Source organism: Amborella trichopoda, chromosome 1, assembly GCF_054954075.1.
Source record: "Amborella trichopoda isolate Santa Cruz 75 chromosome 1, AtrichopodaSantaCruz75HAP2 v2.0, whole genome shotgun sequence".
Lineage (NCBI taxonomy): Eukaryota > Viridiplantae > Streptophyta > Magnoliopsida > Amborellales > Amborellaceae > Amborella > Amborella trichopoda.
In genome coordinates this window covers 8,357,031-8,379,518 of record NC_142336.1, presented here as the reverse complement: position 1 = coordinate 8,379,518, position 22,488 = coordinate 8,357,031, and the positions used below count along the sequence as shown (strand labels likewise).

The following is a 22,488-nucleotide window of genomic DNA, read 5'->3' as shown; positions in this document are numbered from 1 at the left end:
TGTAGTTTTAATGTTGAAAAACCCTTTGATTGATCATCTCGACATCGAAATCTATAACCATGAAAAATAAAAAGATTTTAAGTCTCATAAATAGTGCATTTTACCATATTATCTACTCCGTCCATGTTCAAGATTTTCATATGTTTATAAATCTACTTGATTTTAACCATTTTTGAAATTTAAACTTTTATAATTAGATATAAAAATAGATTTTGAGATAATCTTTAGAACATTTTACATCAAAATTGTATAACATGATAAAATTTGAAGGTGCACCTTACCTTTACAGGTACGGATGCATCTGTTTGCCAACTGCACCCTTGATTTAAAGGAGAAGGCCTATTTTGAATGGCTTTCTCAGAGGGATGGGAGGAGCTTGTTTGGTATGGATATATAAGTAGTACAATGCTAATGATAAATATAAATCATGATGCATCGATTAAGAACCAGGGGAAAGGTTTGTATGCTTCCCCTATAGCATAGAAGTTCTATTCTCCTCCTATCATCCAGCCGTTCAAGTTTGACCAAGAGAGCCCACTCACCATTTGATCTTAGATCTGAGGTCTCAAAGTATCACTTTTAGTTTTTTTTATATAGATTGTATGAATATGAAATTTGGTACGTGCCATCTTTTCATTAGGGTGCACTTATAAAAAATATTAAAAATATTTTTTCGATAAAATATAATGACCACAATACCGTTTTGAAAAACTTTTAGGGGTATTTTGGTCGTTTTATTATATTGAAAATATTTTTTTTATATTTTTCGCTAGTACGAGTTTAATAGAGAAATAGACGTCCAAAATTTGATGTCAAAATAGTTTATAGAAAAAAATTAAAAATAAAATAGTGTAGAGACGTGACATTGTGATTGGGGCAATCTTAGCTCTCCATTCAAAATGGAGGGTTGGATAAAAGGGAGGATAGAACTTCTATGCTACATGGGAAGCATAGAAAGCTTGCCGTAAGAACTGATGTAAACACTCTTGTTAGTTGAAACCAAACCCTTGACTCGCCATCAATGAGAGGTTGGTTATATAATATTTTAATGTGTAATCTGTTACATTTAACAGCATAATTTCCAAAACAATAGTTAAATAATTTTAATGACACTATGGAATTTTATGTTAACAAAAGTTAAATCCTTTTAATGACACTATGGAATTTTATGCTATATGCTACGTGGGGAAATACTTTTTTTTTGTTAGGTAGATTCTGTAGAGAAATTCTGTATGTTAATAGATTCCAATCAGTTTCTTAGTGTTATTATTCATTTATCTTCACTAACGGATTCATTAATCTTCAATGCAGTGGAAGCACAATCGTAGGAATTGGTGATCCCGAACCCCCCCAATTCATCTATGATGAAGAGGATTACCAGGACGTTTTTGTATCCGGTAAGCTCATCCGATCATGCCTTCACCCGCATCTTCCGATCAATTTGGCTGCCTAGACTTCACCCACATCTTCCTTATCTTAAGTGCTCAATGATGCCCCTGTGTGTGTGCAGAAGCACGCTTTCTTACTCGGCCAGAGAAGCATTGGTACACCAAGCCCATTTCTTATACAGACGAATGCTATCAAGAAGGCGGCGAACACAAAAGGAAGAACTGAATCCCACGTTGAAAGAATGCAACACATCATTCACTTGGAGACCTTGAACTTGATATAAAAGATCCCTTTGCATGTTAGACTTTAGCCACTTGAATGATTCTCCAGGGGCTAAAATCCTTTAGCATGTTTGGTTCATGTCTTTGCTTATAGAAAACCCTTTTAAAAGTCTCAATTTTAGACTGGAGAACCCAAACACATGCATCTTTTTGTTAGACATGCAATTCATTCGTGAAGTCTACCCATCTTACTGTTCTCTCCCTTGTAGATGATGTAAGGAATTAAACAAGCTCAAACTTAACCAAATGTTCCTTTTTTTCGGTTTGCCGAGGCACAAGTAGAACCTGGGCACATGTTGTAGAGTACAACATGACGAACCCACCATCCATTCCGAATGACTAACGGTGATGATCAAAATCTTTCCATCAAGAATTTCAATTAATCTGCACCGTACTTCATTGGGAAGGAAAGGCGGACACAGCCCCTGGTGCATGGCATGCTTACTCTCCCAAATTCCCACTAAGCCTAAGAAAACAGAATTAAAAAGATCAGGAGAGAGGGGATAAAACAACTGCTGAGACACAGATTTCCCAAACTTGCTCACTCTGGAAAACAGAAACATCAGCACCAGCACCAACAAACAATATAATTGTCTTTTCTTTTTCATCAAACACACTTTCCCTCCCCCATTCTGCTTTCTAAAGTGATGGTGAGCTCAAGAAAGGCCTAGGAAAGCTAAACAGGTCCTTTCCGGCAAAAGGATTCGTCCACTCTCTTGTGGCCTCCACCGAAGCACCTGCACTAGGGGGCCCCATGCCCCCAACTTCCTGCACCCCTGATGGCCCTAGGCCCACGCTTGCTCTGAACCCGGTCTTCGTCCAATCTGACCATGATATGTCATCACAAAGTTGGCTCCCCCAATCCGATGATGAGCGAGATCCCCTATAAAAAGGCCCTAACGAGCCCAGTGACTGGGGGAAAGAAGGTGAACCAGCCATGCTCCAATCTATGCTTGTATAGTCGCACTCACCCATCGATCCCATGCTCCAATCCCCATTCGAGTCAGGGTTTGAGCTCCCTAGAGCTGAGTTCCACCCATTGAACCCACCTTGTGAGCCCAAATCAAGACCCACCTGATCGGTAGGACCGAGCCCACTTGTCCCCCAACTGCTGGATCCTATTGGCTCAACCGGGCTAAGTGTGTACGGTTGCTGATACTGAGCTTGGTGAAACGGTCCACTCACAGGTCCTTGGTTTGCACTCAACCCGTTCAAGCTCACGCCCGAGCTCTTCTCGAGCCCAACCATACCACTTGGTGTCCATGCAGTTGCAGCTGGTGCAAGCCCACCTGACTGAGCCAAGTGGGATTTAGGGTTCGTAGGATGGGGTCGTTGCATCACGATCACTCGCTCCTTCAAAGCTAATGCCTGAGCCAAGTTGGTCTTACTAGGCTCTGTGGGCTGGAGGATCTTGGAGGGGTTAGTGGCTAAAGAGTATGGCAAAGGTGGCCCTGAGCTCACGCTAGGCCATGCACCCATGTTATTACCATTGGCGACTGGCTTCTTCTCGACTGAACCCACTTGAGCCCTAGACCACTCTTGTGGTGGCTTTACTTGAACCACCCTCCTCATGGGTTGAGGCTGAGAGCTTCTAGCACTAGGATCAGGCAATATTGTTTTGGTATAGTTGAAATCTACCCGCTCATCTCGTCTTTGAATTGACACCGCTGGCACCCTAGCTTGTTGGCTTCTTGACTGGCTTACAGCAGGTTGCACATGCCCTTGACCTGCTTGCTTTGAGGACTCCATGGTGGACTCCGGCTTTTGCGGAGGCATGGGTTCAAGTTGAGGTGTCGGCTTTTGCACCCTAAGTGTCTCAGCTGCCTTGTCAAGATCACCTTCACAAGCCACAACAGCTCGCTCTACCTCTTGCCTTGAGCACCCGAACCTCGTTTCCATATCGGACAGTCGTGCTAGCTCTTCCGATATATCAATTTTTAAGCGAGACCCATCTGCCTTTGTGGCCTCTTGACTCTCAACTTCACTACTACCCTCGAAGAGCCAAGCAACTGACTCCTCAACCCTCCCCTCATTTAGGATGAGGGCCATGGTAGCTCGCTCGTGAGAGAAGCCCATGGCCACAAGCTGCTGAGACAGGGCCTCGAGCCTCCTTGACATCAGGTAGCCAGTGCACCTCTCATGCAACTCTTGTGCCCTTCGTTCTCTCTGCCTTTGGTGCTTGCGCTCATTCTTTTGCCTTATTTTCTCTCTCTTCTCATTCGATGAACCAGGTGGTGCATCAGGCCTAGAGGGTGGACCATTGGGCTTGTTGCTGTTATCCTTTTGGTGGTCCTCTGATTCACCAGAGCAGCTGCTTGTCGAATGGTCTTCATACTCCGCTCCCGTGCACAGAGAGCTGGTGCCTGAGTGATCGTCAGGGTCTTCAATGGTTCGGAATCGGGGGTTGTGCATGGAGGAGTTGTGTGTCTGTGGAGGGGAAGAGGGGGATTCAAGGGTATGGAAGGTCCCGGAGAGGGGATTGTACGCATTGGAATGGGGGCCTACACCGCCCACAGCGGTGCTGGGGGGAACTGGCTTGGGCAAGGCCTTGTGCTCCTTGGCTACCTTTGTGGACGGCTTGTCCTTGCTCTTCGATCTTGAAGCTGGAGACATGGCTGGATGAACACTGAGTTTTCAAATTTCAAGTTATCTGTGCCTGCTGCAAATATAAAGGAGTTTGTTAGAGAACCTATGAAGTGTACTGCACACTTGTGCATGCGTATATGTATGAGAGAGAGAGAGAGAGAATGAGAGAGAGATTATCCTCGTACAATCCCTATGGGAATTTCAAGATTATGCTCATACAATCCCTATGGGAATTTCATGAGCAAGAAAGAGAGGTACTATGTTAATGCTCACACAATCACTATGGGGATCTGATACATGAGGTGTATTTACTATGCCATGCAATATCTATGGAAATCTAGATCTGGAAGGGTGCAGAGTGAGGGTAATGTTTAGAAACCCTAACTGAAGAATGTGGGTGTCAGTGTGCCTATTCAGTAGAGTGGCATGCTTGAAAGCTCGATGGAGGTCTTCCAATGGATAAGCAATGAAAGAGCAAAAACTCTCTGCCTTGTACGTGTTGAAAAGATATTACCAGTTCCAATACATCAGGATCAAACTTCAACACCCATGGACTAACATTCAATTTTCTGACCATTTGGCCAATAAATGGCTTATATAATTCCTCCACCAATTTAAACACGGACAATCAACTATTAATACCCTGTGATCCTCAACAAGTGTTCATTTCATATATAATACCAACAGGCAATTAAATCAAGGGCAAAGCAATCCCACCCAGATTCCAAGCCCCCACAACAATTGAGTAATTAATTACCTCATCAACCTCTTTTGATTTAGTCTCACTTAGCAAAAGAAAATAGCATCCACTTCTTACCAAGTGCGCTGTCAAAAATAAATAAAGTAGTTCATCCACTTCTTACCAAGTGCGCTGTCAAAAATAAATACGGTAGTTCCCTCCCATTCATGGTTGGACTCTCCTTCCAAATCCTCAAGCCTTCAGGCTGCCTTCCTTTCTCCATCACAATCTCATTTCGATCACAACACAGTTCAAACCATCTCATATATAGCTTTACAGGCCACACCATTGCAAAAAACACCAATCAGGCCTCCAGATTCACGCGATTGCTCAAATCTCTTCTTGCATGACATGTAGCATTTTCCCCAAATTTGAACTAGATGGACAAGGTCCAACACAATCATTTTACTGCTATTTTAACCAGATTCAAGCATCATGGTGGAGTCCATGTAAATCCTTCTAGAAAGCTTTCGCCATGGAGGATATCCATCACTCCACTGCTCAGTCATGGTGGTTTTGGGGTGGAAACCTGAAACCATATATGTGAATCATATATTTGAGGTAAAAGGAACATGAGATCACCTTCTACTTCATTGTAGTATCCAACAGCAATCCACTCTATTGTTCAAGAGGATCTGGTGTCCTATGGATAATGTATAGTGCCATGGCTATCACCCAATCTAGCAAACCAAGCTTGGCTTCGCATTGGTCTTTCTTATCCTTTAAAAGGCAAGCTCCCAAGCCATGGTCTAGGGTACAATCACATAGAGGCAATGATATTATTATTTAAGGCTATAGCCGGAAGACGCACCAAGTATAAGATAGTATACAAGAATCCACCATAGCTTGAGCCGCAATGCAATTGAATGTAAAAAAGCCGCAGTGCAAATGAATGTGAAAAAGTTTCACGAGTGATTGATTTACTAATTGACAACAAAGCAAACACCTTCACTAGATCCCACTTCTGAAAACTTCACATTTGTCGGATGCCTTTTAAATAATCTGAGTCCGATAGATGCAGATCACGGTTGCTCATACTTGATTCCTTTTTTCTAGGTCCACTGGGTGTCTGTTATCCCATGACAGTAGATGACGCAAGAGCTAGAGTGCTTGTTAGTAGTAGGCTTAGGCATTGATCCTTGAATTCCTTTACCACTTTCAAGACCTAATATGATTCTTCAGAAATTAACATGATAAAGCACTCCAAGGGAAGGCTCCTTGGAATGCGGCAGAAAAGATTGAGGACTTTCAGTGATTATATCATGCACCTTGACTCTCCTCATACCACATGATGGTAACAAGATGGCCGACTCACTTCGTAAGGTGTGAGGAGGTGGACTTGATGTATACTTCAGTTTTAAAACTCTCAGATGTTAACTCGATGTATTCCAATTTTTATTTCTAGGATTTGGGGTTTCATTAAAAAAATGCTTCTCGAGACAAATAATTATGTAGAAAGGACAAAACTACAAAAGGGACTGGATGTCCCTGCCAAGTGCCCCTTAAGAACATATTCATACATTTGCTTCACAAAGGGAAAATGCCAAGAAGGCCACACACAATATGGGAAAAATACACTATCCACCAGACCTCCACAGTCCAAGTCAGAAGAGAAGAGAAATTTACTGCCAAAAACCAATGAAGCTACAGTAATGAATGATGTGAGAGTCTCTTTTATTTTTATTTTTATTTTTGGAATAGTTGACTGTTTTTTTTTTTTGATGATTAAAGTGATAACATAATGTTAGAGTTGACAATTAAAGTGAAAAGAGAATGTTAAAGAGTTAAATTAACACTACAATACTATAACCACGGATGGAAGGGAAATCCCCAATAGAAATCAAGACAGTTGATGCATCTTCTCAGAACGACAGAAACATCAACAAATACACAAGGAGTAAAAGGAAACAGTAAAGGTATCTTGAAAATGGATGGCAGGAGTTAACAAAAGTTCAAGCAATCCCCATGAAGGAAAGGAAAACTCAGTTATTCTGCTTTAAAACACAGAGATGAACATAAGGCTCTCTTGAGAAGTGTTTTCAGAGAAAATTGAACACTTATATAAAGCCAACATATTACCAATATGTTTAGTTAACAACCAAGTAAAAAAAAACACATTATATAGAGAATGTCTACCATTATTCAATGGACTAAGAAAACCGTAGTTCATTAAGGTCCCCAGTCCAATGAATTGATAGAAAGCGTAAGACAAAGTGACAGATAATCAGGGTCAGGTACTATTCTAGCAGATCCTCCTTTCTCTCCATCACCACTTATCAGTTAATCGGATGGTGATGATCCAAACTGAACATAGTTTTCATAATCCAATGGAGTAAAATGTACTTTACCTTTACCAGTAATCACTTATATGAAGTAACTGCTAGCCCAAATATATTGGCACAAACCAGGAAACCATCTTCGCACCAAATAGAACTGGATTCAGCACCAATGTAATGTACTCATGCATTGTTGACCAAAACATTTTCAGAAAAAAAAAAAAAAAGGACAGATTTTGACAACTAAAAAATTGTGCAGATTGATGGAAAAAACCCATGACATGTTCGAAGGGAAATAAAAAGACAAACCAACAGAAACCAAAAATGTGTCACAGACTACAGGTAACATTAAATAGTAACCATGTCCTTCGTGGGGTATAGAAATGGATAAAATTCACTGATGACCTAGAACTTGATCATCTTGGTCGCTTATTGCCCGCTACAAAACAATACAGGACTCTTATCTCATTACATGAAATATTGCATCAAAGTAAATTTAAGCAATAACCAGAGTCAAAACATAGGTCAGATGCCAGTGAAGGAGACTTGACCAAGCCCATCCAAATACGGGCATAATGTTCTCCAAGATATTATTAACATCCTTTAAAATCTTAAACTGAAGTTTCAATTTTATCAATAGATGCAAAATTTAAGAATGCATAAATTAAAAAGACGGGCACAAAAATCTCAAATTTGAAATAAATCTGTGATTATAAAAGGTGATGGAATTGGAGACATATTGCGCATCATTTAATACAAAGAATGCCGCATCATGATAACAAATACAAATGGAATGGAAACAATGATCTTTAAACAAGATTTATCTAGCATAATGCAATAACAAGTTACTAACAAGGATTCATTAGCTTCCATTAAACTGAATCACATCAAGATATCTCACTATTTCTTGTTTCAGATGGATCTCAAAATCATAGGAGTCTAATCTGAATGTGTAACCTACGGCACAGCTGAATTGTAAGTTAATAACGCAGAGAGGTATCAATTACTCATTGAAAGCCTAAATTTACACTCAATTTAAACAGAAAACAAACAATTAAAACTATAGAAGCAGTTTATCTGTATATTCAGTTTGAAATGATAAATTATCTGTGAAAATATTCACACTACTACCCTCTGCATCTGCACGTTTTAAGCAAATTCCATCTTTCTTTTGGACTCCTAACACTATATGAGTGAAATTTTCCAAATTTCCAGAAAATAATGCCATCATCCAATCAACTAACTTCCCTTCACATCATAAAATAGCGCAATGCAAGAGTAATTCTGCAAATGGCACCTAAAACCAACAAAACTAGATCTCATTCAATGCATCCCACACCCTCCCAAAATCAGTCTCAATAAACCAACAAAACATACAGGCATCCACAAGAATCACACATTCCCCCGATACGATCATTTTGGTAACCCTTATAAACGCTCATAACAAATAAATATGCAATCCTAAATCAAAACCCCAAAAAACAACCCTAGAAAACTCTAAAAGAAACCTCGGCAAACCCCTGAAGAATTGTTCTTCTAGTATTGATAGATCAAGATTCATAAAAAACCCTAGGACGGATCAGTGGGCGCATAGAAAGACAAAGCACGGTAAACACCAAGAGGGCATCGAAACCCTAATCAAACGGGGAACAAGAAAGCTTCGAAGGAGAAAGGGACATTGAAACAGATCTGACATGGCCATGGAAGAAGGGACAACTGACCTGTTTGTTGAGAGACGACGATCTTTTTAGGGTTTCCTCGATGGCGATCCTAAACGAAGGGCTTTAATTTGCAGAAAAGATTAAAAATCGATGAATGCGTACCGTATATATATGCCCCCTTTCTCTCCTTTCCTTACATATGATGCGCCACGCCTGTCTCTTTCTCTCTCTATATCTACGCACTTTCTCTCTCTACGTGTTCCTCTCCCACTTCTTTCCCTCTCTCCTTTGCACTATCTTCGTTTTCTCTCGCTAGGCGTGACATTGGGTTATTCAGAATCGGATTTAAGAGATACTTGAGGTCCGATTATTTAAATATAAATAATAAAGGTCTTCTGAGTTCAAGAGCCCTTTTCCTACGTTGCTATTAAGACCAAAGTGGAAAAACTTCGTAATCCGGATTGGAACTCGTCGATTTAAACTAAAAATATATTGAAAAGATTCGGATTGGGTAAAATATAAGGAGTTGGCCAGTTCCGGCTTATATGTACCGATTCTTTGATAAGTTCCTGACAGACTTGGTTGATTCTGTCATAGAATTGATATGAATTGACTCCGTTTTTTTTTTATTAATTATTGAATTGGGAGTTTCTTGTCGGTTCTAGCCAGTTTTGGTCGTTTCTTTTATAGAAAGTTCTGTCAGATAACCGGTCAAATTGGTCCTATATAATTTTTTAAAACAAAAATGTATCGCTCCTCTACCGAACCCCATACTTATTTATCTATAGACCTTCATCTTTGAATTTCTAAAAATACATGCTCTCTTTAAGTTAAGCCAATCTATCACCTCTCTCCTACATAAATATCTTTTAATAAACAATATACTTTAGAACATCTATTTTCCTTTTCTCTCTTTCTAAATAAAGCATATAATACTTTTCATTATCTCTAGACTATTGTTCGCAAAATCGCCCGATCTAATCGATAACCATCCTGTTAGATCGGAAACGGTGAGTGGCTGGCTCCAGTTTGGGCGGTTAGGGTGAACAACCAATATTTTAAAAAAGTAAAATTCAAAAAAATTTATATAAATTCTCAAAAATAAGGAATTTGATTTATAATGATTTTTTTAATATTCTTTACATTATGGTAAGGATTAAAATTTATTTTGGTCATTAATGCTTACTTTTATATTTTTCCAATCTTTTTTAGAAAACTTTAAAAATAACCATTGGAAAATATAAAATAACTTAAAATTTATTTTTTCCATTAATTTTCAACTTCATTTGAATGTGCTTTGTTTTAACCATTTTTTTTATGTTTTTCATATTTTAGTAGATTTTTTTTTTTTTTTCAATATTTTTTTGACCATCCGGGACTTGTCCAGTTAAAGCGGTTAAATGTTTAGTAATGTTATGCGTATATTATTAAATGTTTAATAATAAAACTTGCTTTCTATTTATCTACACACAGACCCGACCCAACCGAACAATTCGGGTCCCTATCCAACTGGGACCCAATTGGATCAGATCCTGGTACGCGTTCAATCGAGTGTCGACCCATCCAATTTAGACCCCTACCTTAGAATCAGCAGTGTTTCAACCAAGGAACCCTGTAACCAAACAGTTCATAACATTGCTCTTATCAATTATTTTATAATGTGACATTTTTTATTCACGCAACAAGTGTCCTTTTAACTTCGTTTTTAATTGTCATTTGCCCTCTTGGTTTGGGTAGTATCATAAAATTTTTACATGTATTTAGTTTCTTTTAAAAATTTTTTTTATTAAGAACGTTTTCTCTTGAGATGTAAATCCAATTTACACATAACTATTATTTCATTATATATATATATAGAGAGAGAGAAGATCCTGTCAGCCCAACTGCTACAGTAAACACCAACAGCCCAGATCGAGCCTGGACCGATCTGATGATCCCGAATGTCTGGTAGTGTATGAATTTTAATATTTTTTTTTTATAAATCGGATTGATTTGAAATTTGGAGCGTGCGTACATAAAAAATAGATGAATCTTTGAAAAATATAAAACAAATATTTTACATGAAAAAAACTTACCAAAATACCTTTGTAAAGTTTTGGAGGTATTTTGGTCAATTTATTTTTTAAGGATTATTGTTTTTTTATTTTTATTAAGTGCGCCTTGATGAGAAGAATATACACCTAGATTTTCAAGTGATTTGAATTTATCAAAAAAAAAATTAAAATTCAAACACGAAAAGAAGTCGCGACCGTCAAATCGACCCAGATTCAATCTGAGCCATTGACGTTTACTGTAGCGATCAGCTAGTGGACGTACAAATTCCACTCTCATATATATATATATAAAAGAAAATGCTCGAGTACGCCCATTTGAGTATAGGTCTGGGGTACACCCCATGGTGTAGATTTAAAGAGGTGAAATGGATGGTTGAGAGAGCGTCCCATGGCATTCAAAAAAAAAAAAAATTTCCTAACTGACTGTCAAAAAGGTACACCTATGGGCACTGACAAAAGGGTACACCTATGGCCTATCGCTTCGTTCTCTCTCTATCTTTGTTGATGAGCCAGGGCTCTCTCTCTCTATCTTTCCTGATGAACCAGGGCTTCGCTAATGAACCAAGACTCTCTCTCTCTCTATCTGTGCTGATGGACCAGGGCTCTCTCTCTCTATCCTCTGATGAACCATGGCTCTCTCTCTGTATCTTCACTGATGAACCAGAGTTCTCTCTCTCTATTCTCGCTGATGAACTAGGGCTCTCTCTCTCTATCTTCACTGATGAACCAGGGCTCTTTTTCTCTCTCTAACTTGGCTGAAGCACCGGGGCTCTCTCTCTGTTTTTGCTGGTGAACCAGGGCTCTCTCTCTGTTTTCAGCAGCCCCGTTATCAATCTCTCTCTAATTCAAAACATAGGGAAGCTATCTCTCTACAGATGACCATTTTCCTACCTCCTCGCATCCTCTCTCTCTCTCTCTCACGCCCATTTGCGCAACGCCCTCTCAGGCATCCTCTCTCTCTCACGTGAATGCCACGGGTGGAGTGGCTCCTCCTCGCATCCTCTCTCTCACGCCATTTTCCATAGATGCAGTCCTCTCACTATCTACAGAAGACCATTCCACAAGTACATTTTCCACCTCTGTTTTAGCCATTTAGGATTCGGAGAGGACCCATTAAACATTTCACAGTTTAGGATAACCAATTTTTCTGGTTTTTTTTTGTTGAGTTTCTCTCTGAAGAGTAGGAGTACCAAATTTTTTTGGTTTTTTTCGTTGAGTTTTTCTATCCAATGTTGATTGGGGTGGTAGCATGAAGACCATTTTAACAGTCTTGTGCACGAATTCTGCCCTGTGTTAAAGACACACTAGTTCAATATGTGGTTTTAATTAGAGAACTCATTGATTCATGGCTTCTTGGTAGTGTAGTAACTCTGGGTTGCCACGACCTCTATTAGGATGAGGCAAAATCCTAAAGTAGGGTTTCTCCTTTTACTGTATTTTTATTTCCATGGTTCCACTTATTGACTGGTTTAATTATTTTGCTTGTGTAGATGAAGTCAATAAATATTTTCATATTTAGGTTTGTATTTGCAATTTGTCATGATCTTTGCATTTTTAATATACTCTGTTCATTGAGATATTTGCAATATGTTAAGATGTGCTTGAAGTACATAGTTATTTAGTCATTCACAATGTGATTCTAATGCAATTGTTGTAGGCCATACCAATGTCATCTCATTCTACAAGTAATCTAGGATATACAACTCGACAATGCCTTAAATGTAGTATAGATTGTGCTACGAAATCATCGACAAGCCAAAAAAAACCCAGTAGGATGTACTATAAGTGTCCATTATGTAGTTTCTTCCAATGGCATGATGAATATATTACCGCCGTGTAAAATGTCAATATAAGGCATCGCAATACACAACAGTGGAATCCAATGAATGAATTAGAAGAACGTGTATTGGTCAAACAAGAAAGAAGTGTTGATCATAATGCGATAATCAGTACTATAGGGTGTTTGCAAGAATTCTTACTTGGTGCCTTTGGGTGTTTGCAATAATTTTTATATTTTTTGTGTATAATAAATATGTGCTTGCTTGTGCTCATTTTTTAAAATTTTGTAGTTTTTATTGCGAAACATGTGATAATTTTTTGATATTACCTTTTTACTAAGGTAATTATTCCTATTGTAGAATTCAAGTCGTCTTAAATGCTTTGACTTTTTCAATATCCATACAAGTCTCTCTCTCTTGTGTTAGAATTTTCTTGTTGGGCAAGAACCTGAAAGGTATGCATGTAATACTTTTGACTTCATGGTGAACAAGTCTCTCTCTCTTAGTGTTGAGTTTCCTTTCTTTGAAAACATAATAATGAAACTAATAACACGAGGAAGTGTAAATTCCTAATTTGAACTACATTTTCTAACAGGGATTGCAGGTTGAATGTTTAAGGTTCATGTATCGTATAGACCTTGCCAATTATAAACTATTTGGCTTGTAATTTTGGAAGAATGCAAGTCTCAACAAGGCCATCCAAATAAAGATAAAAAGGTATGTAATATCCAAATTGGTTAAAAATAATTTACATTTAATCTTTATGTATTTTTCAGTCTATAAGCTCCTAATTCAACATGGGTCGTTCTATAGCCTTTTGGTTAAAAAAAGTTACTCCCACAAATGAATATAATAAGTGTGTGTGTAGCATGCTCTATCAAGATCATTGTACTTATACTCCGCCAAGCAAAAAACCTTGTATGAAATAAATGACTTTGATTATAATATGTTACTTATCAAAAGTAACCAGGCTGGGATGCAAATGCTGAAGTGAATATTTTGAAACGATAAAATAGAACAAATTGATTGTAAACCAAAATCCATGCATATTAACAAACAACCCTCTGACTGTTTTGAAACCTCCCGTAGCGTAAAAAACTCCAAGAAATAAAAGCAATAAAAGAATAAAAATAGAAGGAAAAAAAGAAAAAGAAAAAAACCATCAAAGAAGAAAGACAAAAAGTCAAACCTATGAGGACAAACTTAGAAATACCTCCCTGCTGCCACAACACAAATCCACAGGGATTTACATAAGTCCAAAACAAATCCAGTCAAAATAACCAGCCCCCAAACAATAACTGATAAAATGCTGCAGCACAATGTGCAAAAGCAATCCAGAAATCTCAAGGAGCATCAAACAATACCATTTTGTGCCCCCATTATTGCATCCACTAAGAGCATCACATAGAACCTAATGGCAAACAATTTCAACAAGAACTGAGCAAATACTCATAAAAGCAAGCCTCCCAAAACAAACCGAACCATACCAAGGAGAAATTACAGAAAGTCCATTTAAAATGTCGATTGCATTGTACAAAAGATCCTGCCACAATCTACTGCATCAATCCAAAAACAGAAATTCTTTTCCATAAACCCATTGTTTAGGGTGCTGAGTCCGGCACCATAAGTTACAAATTTGCATACCCTTCACCAATCAAAAGAAAGAACAAATTCTCAATGAAACATCAATTCATCAACGAATTGCATAATTGTTCGCACACGCTTGCACACACATATATATTATATAAAGTTCATTGTATATACAAGCAATTGGCCCTAAACACACATTCACTAATACTTAGAAATAATCATCGCTTTACAAGTCCTGAAAAAACAAGCTCAATGCTTGCTTGATTTAGTGAGCTGTACTTATATGTTGTATAGATATTTTCTACTCCAAAGTAGCATGGAAACCCCTGAAATAAGAAAAACAATGAAATCAGTTGTGAATAGGAAAAGAACAAAGTGAAAAAATTTTAAAAATTAACATGGATAAATGAATGAGGCCATGCTATTGTTCGCTAGATCCGGAATGATTGTCAGATTAATATAGCCTAATATCAAATTTTAGGAGATACTCACTACCCAAGTGAAGCAAGCATATATTTCCTTGGCGGCGATGGCTCAGTAATACATAGTCTAGTTAAAGGGTACAATTCCTGCACTAGATCAACAAGTGTTTGTTACCTAATTGCTACAAACTCATTAACCATGCCATCCACTATGAAAAAAACTATACTCTGGTGATGATATGAACAGCCACCAAATTGATGCAATTTCATATATAAGGAATGCTATCACAAAAGAAATAAGTGATTGCAACAAAAGAAATGCAATCTGTTGAGAGAATCATCTAATACAATATTCTTCCAAATTTTAAATAGGCTTAATTCCACCAAGAAATTAAAATATAAAATAAAAAAAGATACGCTTAAATTGATAAATAGGTTTACTGATTAGAAACCCATTGCTTAGGGTGTTGAGTATATCTCAAACACACAAGCAGGAAAATTTGAATGCAATAAAATTTCTTACAATGCAAATTCATTCCAACAAATACTTGTTTACTAATTACAATGCAAAGGACTAAAATTTCTTACCATTGCTCATCGTGTTCCACATTCTCACTTGACCCATCCGTGCATCTTATATTGACATTTAACCTAAACGAAGGAAACCCATTTCAAATATTTTTAATTAAGGAATTCATATTATCATCACAAAAAGTATGAAAGATGGAGCAATAGTTCATTCATGCTTTAAACGTGCAACAGTTGTACAATTCCTTCTGTCATGTCCACTTCCTTTGCAAACTGCGCACTTTTGGGTAACTTCATTCTCTTTCGCTTTTACTTTCGCTTTCTCTGCCTCTATCTCAGCCCGGTGTACATATCTATCATTAGCTGGTTTCCCCTTTGTTAGTGCCTGGGAGGGGCTCACGGATGTTATGGCATGCATGTCTTCCAACCTCAGCGTGGTTGTTACTGTCGGCATTCATATTCTCAGTACGACTGCTGCAAGGGGTCTTAATAGCACTAGGTGGTAATACCACACGCCCAAACTTGTATTTATCCTTTGCAACTGTACTTGCTATCTCAGACATTATAAATGCATGAACTTCTACACTTTCTAAAGCACGCTCTGCTGGTACTCTAGTGGCTTGACAAACCTCATTAAAACGAATGGAACGGGATAGATCAGAAGTACCTTGAATTTGTTTCCCTTTCGCATCAAGTACAACACCTTGCATCACATTTTTCATCCACCTCTTCATTATGTAATGCGATGGGATTGCAAAAATATTTCTCACCATCAACACCCTAATCCCATGCCTACAAATGATGTCTAGCCTCTCATATATGTGGCAGGTACAAGAAAAAGTTTGTTCGTGACTATTGAATTCTATAATGCATGCCCATGGTCCAGTTCCACGTTTTGATACCTTGAAGGTTGTAACAATGTCATTCCCTTCAATAATTAATTGACGCATTCTGCAACTTCATAACTTTGTGTATATATCTTCGAAGTGTGAGCCTCGATGTCCCATGTGGTCCTCAAAGAAGGCGTAGATATGATGTTATTTAAGTCATTTTCTCTTCTTAAGAAGTTTTTTATTATGCAATTTTAGAGTAGTTTCCAACAATGTGCACAAGCTTGTATTGAAAGTTAGATAATTTTTGAAGTGCTTATCATTTCTTCACTTCTCTGAGTCGATGACATACCGGTTGTGAATGAATCTGCCACATATGCATCAATCCACTGCTCTCGACATCTGTAAAATCTATTGAGCCATTCATTCTGTTGAAGATCATATTTCTCAATTAGAGATACCCATACTGACTCAAATTCTTCCTTAGTTTCATTCATTATACAGTTCCTGAAGCGGTCTAGAAAAGATGGACTCCTTCGCAAGATATGGCACAATTTTTCTTTGACCTTTGAAAGTATGTGCCACTTACAATAATGATATCTGGTTTTATTCATAACTTGTCTCACTACAGCGGTCATTGTAGGATCCTGATCGGTGATAATGACTCCCGGTAGATGTCTTCCCATTGCCTCAAGCCAATTTTCAAATACCCCTACAAAGGACTCCACATTCTCATCAAATATGAGTGCAAACAAAAAATGTTGCGCTAAGGTGGTGATTCACTCCAAGTATGAGAGAAAAGGGCATGCAAAAGAGTTTGTCTTATATGTCGTATCAAAAGTGACCAGATCCAAGAAGTGGTTGTAGAACACCCTTGACATGACATCTACCCATAATAGGCTGACAATATGATTTTCTTCATCAAATTTCACCTTACAGAAAAAAGATCGATTCGATCTTTTCATATCGATTAACCATTCCATAGCATGGTTCCCATCTTCCCCTTTGAATTTTCATCTCTTATTTCCTAATTGGTTTTTGATATCTTTTTGTGAGCAACGCATATTATCAATCCCTCCAGCCTGCTCTAAAAAGATATCATAGATATTCCAACACTTTACCAAAGCAAAGCTCATGAAGTTTATCATTGTCTTTGTCGCATCCGATATTGTTCGATGCGATCAGATGAGTCGAGCTTTCCTTGGAGATACAAGGTCGTGATTGTGATCCTTAGCGAACTTTGTGACATCACACTCATTGTTGGCATTTATGCTTACACACATCTTCGCTGCATATCCACACCTTGACTGAGGGATTTTTTTGTAGGTAACACTTCTTTCACCCTACGGAATCCTTCCTTGGGACATATAAATTCCCAGCAATTCTCTTTCCGTCCTTATTATTGTGAGAACTTCCCTTTCTGACACCAAACCCATGCACCAATGCAAAAGCCTAGTAAAACTCAAATGCATTATTTTTAGAACCAAATTTCATTCCTATGTATGGTTCCTCTATTTCTGCCCCCTTGGATGACAACGCATGTTCCCTGTTTTCAGGATTTGTGAACTTATTGGGGGGTGGGTTGCAACCCACGGATCTTGCTCCATGGGCTCTATAGTATCCCCCATGTTATCATCCTTTGACCATGTGGGGGATGCCACACTTTCTGAAATGGTGAGGTCCATCTCAAGTACTAAAATTACCCATTTTATTTGTCAATTAATGACTTCAACACTTCACAACTAGAGAATTAGTTGTGCCCATGAAATTGCAAAGATATGGTTAATAGCATTAGTCAATGCAAAAGTGTTGGCAAGATTAGCCTCAATCGAGGAGGTACAACATTCCTAGAAGTTAGAAGTGGTGAACCCAGACACAACTTGAGGCTTTCTTAAATCCCTTAAGCAAGTTAACATGTTCATCTGACAGAGTAAAATAAATAGGATTTCAAGAAGACGTAAAGGATAGCCAAGTAATAAGGAGGCCAATCTCGCTAGGTGCAGTCATTTAAAATTTGGCAGATTACAGGTCCACAACTATCGTGTTGCTCACTTGATACTGGATATTGAAGTTAAGAGACTTATCAAAATAACAAAAATAAACAATCTAGACATGAGGCTATAGAGAGCCTACCATAAGGCTTCCAAAGGCATGAGGTTGGAGCTTCCATTTCAGGTTCACAAAAGTGATTATCAAAGCTAGAAAACCCAATTTGAAATCTGACATACTAGAATGTTTGGGATCTTCTTTATGAAAAATAAATGGTCTCTTTTGTATACTTTTCCATATTATAATCCATATGTGAACATGGAAATCATATAGTAACAGGAGCCATCACCATCGTTCAATAAATTGGACAGTGATGGAGGGAGACTGGGTCTTAATGGCGATAACCCTTGCGATCATATTGTTGCGATGATCACATGGATCATAGTATAATTCTCTGTTTGTCCTAAAGAATTATTGACCTAAAGGATTTTGAACGACACAAATTAGGCGAATTAAGGAGATAGAGAGACAATAGGGAGAGAAAATACCTGAAATTTCAAAAAAACAAAAGAATTGAGGACCAATTTTAGAATAAGAGAGAGAGTAATCATAGTGGGCAAGACAATCGTGAGCAAGTGGAGAGAAAGGGGAAACTATTAACTATTAAGTAACTTAATAAAAGAGTGTGAAGCATGAGAGCTTAAATATTTGGGAATGAGGAGAAAGGAAACCCTTGCAGGTTAGAGAGAGAAAGTGGAAAAACAAATATCAATTATCAAAAAAATAAGAATGAAAACAATTGAATCAACACATTCATTAATAACCTATAAATATTATTCAGAAATGAGAAAATGATTTATACATGCTTTATTATTTCTCATTCATGGTAAAATACAACCCCCCCCCCGAAAAAGAATTACATATGTTTAACACAAGGCAGAATTCATGCACAAGACTCTGTTAAAAATGGCCTTGATGCTACCACCCCAATCAACATTGAATAGAAAAACTCAACAAAAAAAAACCAGAAAAATTGGGTACTCTTACTCTTCATAGAGAAACTCAACAAAAAAACCTAGAAAAATTGGTTACTCCTAACCTGTGAAATGTTTAATAGGTCATCTCTGAACCTTAAATGGCTAAAATAGAGAAGGAAAATGTACTTGTGGAATCGTCTTCTGTAGATAGCAAGAGGCCTGCATCTATGGAAAATGACGTGAGTGAGAGTATGTGAGGAGGAACCACTCCACCTGTGGAGTTCGTGTGAGAGAGAGAGGATGCGAGAGAGGGCGTTGCACGAATGGGCATGAGAGAGAGAGAGGATGCGAGGAGGTAGGAAAATGGCCTTCTGTAGAGAGAGAGCTTCCATGTGTTTTGAATTAGAGAGAGATTCATAACGGGGCTGTTGAAAACAGAGAGAGAGCCTTGGTTCACCAACGAAAAGAGAGAGAGAGAGAGAGCTCTGGCTTATCAGTGAAGTTAGAGAGAGCGAGAGAGAGAGAGCTTTGGTTCATTAGCGAAGATAGAGAGAGAGAGCCACGGTTCATCAGTGAGAAAATAGAGAGAGAGCCTTGGTTCATCAGCGAAGATAGAGAAAGAGAGTCATGGTTCATCAGTGACGATAGAGAGAGAACCCTGGTTCATCAGTGAAGCCCTGATTCATTAGCGAAGATAGAGAGAGAATGAAGACGTAGCCCATAAGTGTACCTTTTTTGCAGTGCCCATAGGTGTACCTTTTGGCAGTCATTCAAGGGAAAAAAAGAATTTTTTGAATGCCGTGGGATGCTTGCTCAACTATCCGTTTTACCTCTTTAAATCTACATCGTCGAGAGTACCGTAGACCTATACACGAATGGGCATACTCGTGCATTTTCCATATAAGCGCACCTCAGACCTATAACTATTCATTTTCGCTTATAGGCATTGGGAAAACTTTTTCTATTATTTACGATGAAAATCTGACAGATCTTCCGATGAAGATCTCTCGAATGTTAACACTTTAAACTAATAAAATAGATGTAAATAAAGTAGTAGAGAAAGTAGGACAGATTGAATTCAGATTTGAGGCCAGATTTACCAGGAAACGAGCAGATCTACTCTCAGATCTGTGGCAGAGCCAGCATGATCCAGAGCATTAAAATACGATTTTTAAGACAAGTTAACAGATCAAAAATAAATGAAAGAAGGAAAACAGTAAAAAGGAAGAAGAAAGAGATATGAAGGAATAATACCAAATCGGGCCGGATGGCCCGAGATACCCGAGCCTTCGAGGACTCGCCCATATCAGAACTGGTCCTATTTGCCTCTATAATTCGGATGTTGACCAGCAGAACTTCAAATAGGGTGTCTATCTTCCAAAGGATTTTCAATCTAGAGATTTTTCTAAAGCTATCGGTCTTTCTAGGGGCCTGGAGGAGAATTTCCTTAGTTTTATGAGGGTTTTGTGATCTCTAGAGGTTGAATATGAATTATAAAATTTTCTCTAATTTTTTGGGGATTTTCCTTAAATTTTTAGGAATTTTATAAGGGTTTTTCATATTTTTTGTATTTTTGGGTAATTTTCCTAATTTCGGGAATTTTTAAGGTTTTTTTGGTTTGTTTTTCTCTCTCTTTTTGGGTAAGGAAGAAGGGGTATTTATAAGATTCAATTGGTGATTATTCCTAATTTTTTAGAGTTTTTTTCAAAAAAATTTGGATTTATATTGAAGTTTTAGCCTTATATAATTAAAGAAAACACTCTTACTGTGTCATCAGATGTGTTGACTACATCATCAGCCCGCCTTTGGGCCTGTCGGGACCGTTACAGCTTGGCCCGCGGCACGACAGTTGGGTCTCACGGGGACTAAATTATCATTTATTATATCTTTTTATCCATAGGTCCGATTCAAGCAATTCTTGAACCGTTTGAAAGCTCTTGGGCGCTACTTCAAATTGGGATAGGATTTAGGTAGTTTTGGGGTAATGAAATTGGGTCTACTAGCATAATGTGGCCCTAAGGGTTTAGAAAATCATAGAATTTGCCAGATTTAAAATGGGGTGTCTATAGTTGCCCCTCTTGGCACTCTCTATCCTTTGAGGGACAGGTGAGTAACAAAGAAGTAGACACTTTGGCGTTATCTGTCATTTGAGGGGTAGGTGAACGTCAAAGATAAAACAGACATTTTAAATTTCTTCATGAGGTCACGTAGTCCGGGGGGCACACCAACTATCCCTCCAAGTCATTAGGCTCACCGAGCTCACCCACCTAGGGCATTTTTCCTCCTTAGGTTTTCAGCGTGAGATGTCGGTGAGTTATAAAAACTTGAAACTGGAGTTGGGATTTTCTAGCCATATCACTTAACTTCAGAGGTTTTTGTAATTTGAATTTTTAACCTTGGCATTTTCTTTGATCTCCTTAGGTTTCTTAAGGTTGTCTATAGGAAAAGGCTTTCTATAGGAAAAGTCTTGTCTGGTCGAATCCAAAGTGAGAGACGAGGCAGCAACATGGCAATCGTGGCAACGTGGTAATCATCATATACAGGTGTCCAAGCTCCTTCATTTTTTTAAGACTTTTTAGAATTTTTGAAAGTAGGTGGAGATTTGAAATAGAACCCGGAGCAAGGACAGTCTACGATTTTAACAAAGAAATTAAAGTTTTTGGAAAACACAAGACATATAGTGAAAATTTTGAAAAGAGAAAGATATTTCGAAAAACAAGGATAGGTAGCATTTTTAACTCCTACAACCATAGAGCCCTCTAAGAAGTTTAACGTCATGCAACGATGGACCATACACCCGACCCTTTTACCTCAATACGGGGATAGACGAAATCCATCAAACAAGGTGGTTGTGACCTAGATACACCCAACCTTTTTGCGTCATACGGGGCTAGACGATACATGTCTTGGCTCTTTTATGTCGTACGAGTTTGACTTTTTTTTATCGAATAGGGTCTTTGTGCCCAGGATACACCCAACCTTTTACGCCATATAGGGATAGACGGTACCTGCCTCGGCTCTTTTACGTCACATGAGTTTGACGTTTTTTCATTGAAACAGGGTGGTTTTGCCCTAGATACACCCGACCTTTCACGTTATATGGGGATAAACGTTACCTGTCTCGACTCTTTTACATCGCACGAGTTTAACTTTTTTCTTGTGAGACAAGGTAGTTGTGCCCCTGATACACCCGACCTTTCACATCATACGGGGGTAGACAATATCTGCCTCAACTCGTTTACGTCGCACGAGTTTGACGTCTTTTCTATCTCGGCTCTTTAACGTTGCACGAGTTTGAGGTTTTCGCTGTCTCGACTCTTTAACATCACACGAGTTAGACGTTTTCCTGTCTCGGCTCTTTAACATCGCATGAGTTTGACATTTTTTC

At 38.3% G+C, this 22,488-nt stretch overlaps 2 protein-coding genes and 1 long non-coding RNA gene across 9 annotated transcripts in view; 1 reads left to right on the top strand and 2 right to left on the bottom strand.

Moving 5' to 3' along the window:
* The window catches only part of CDPMEK (4-(cytidine 5'-phospho)-2-C-methyl-D-erithritol kinase), a 29,328-nt gene extending 27,461 nt beyond the window's left edge, over positions 1-1,867 (top strand). For all 4 annotated transcript variants that reach the window (XR_016050994.1, XR_016050995.1, XM_006853058.4 and 1 more), the window contains 2 exons: positions 1,312-1,397; positions 1,511-1,867. Coding sequence is in view for 2 of the 4 variants with exons in the window: in XM_006853058.4 (XP_006853120.3) it covers positions 1,312-1,397; positions 1,511-1,614 (190 nt within the window). In the remaining 2 variants the exon portion in view is untranslated. The remainder of the gene's footprint in view (positions 1-1,311; positions 1,398-1,510) is intronic.
* Positions 1,868-2,197: 330 nt separating this feature from the next.
* On the bottom strand, positions 2,198-9,212 carry LOC18442849 (Ubiquitin-associated/translation elongation factor EF1B protein). 4 transcript variants are annotated; one of them, XM_011628201.3, is made up of 2 exons: positions 8,993-9,212; positions 2,198-4,329 (listed from the first exon to the last, which is right to left on the bottom strand). In XM_011628201.3, the coding sequence occupies exon 2, from the start codon at positions 4,281-4,283 to the stop codon at positions 2,310-2,312; it is 1,974 nt and encodes a 657-aa protein (XP_011626503.1). In that variant the 5' UTR covers positions 4,284-4,329; positions 8,993-9,212; the 3' UTR covers positions 2,198-2,309. The 4 variants fall into 4 exon arrangements, with proteins under 4 accessions (XP_011626503.1, XP_006853121.1, XP_011626504.1 ...); XM_006853059.4 differs by having other exon boundaries at positions 2,198-4,326; XM_011628202.3 differs by having other exon boundaries at positions 9,095-9,212.
* Positions 9,213-14,325: 5,113 nt separating this feature from the next.
* On the bottom strand, positions 14,326-14,930 carry LOC148783532 (uncharacterized). Its single transcript, XR_016050990.1, has 2 exons — positions 14,847-14,930; positions 14,326-14,680 (listed from the first exon to the last, which is right to left on the bottom strand). It is a non-coding gene; the product is annotated as an uncharacterized LOC148783532 (long non-coding RNA).
* Between the last annotated feature and the right edge of the window lie 7,558 nt (positions 14,931-22,488).

Bases quoted from the DNA above. Each gene is read 5' to 3' on its own strand.
- LOC18442849 (XM_011628201.3), bottom strand. From the start codon at position 4,283: ATGTCTCCAGCTTCAAGATCGAAGAGCAAGGACAAGCCGTCCACAAAG.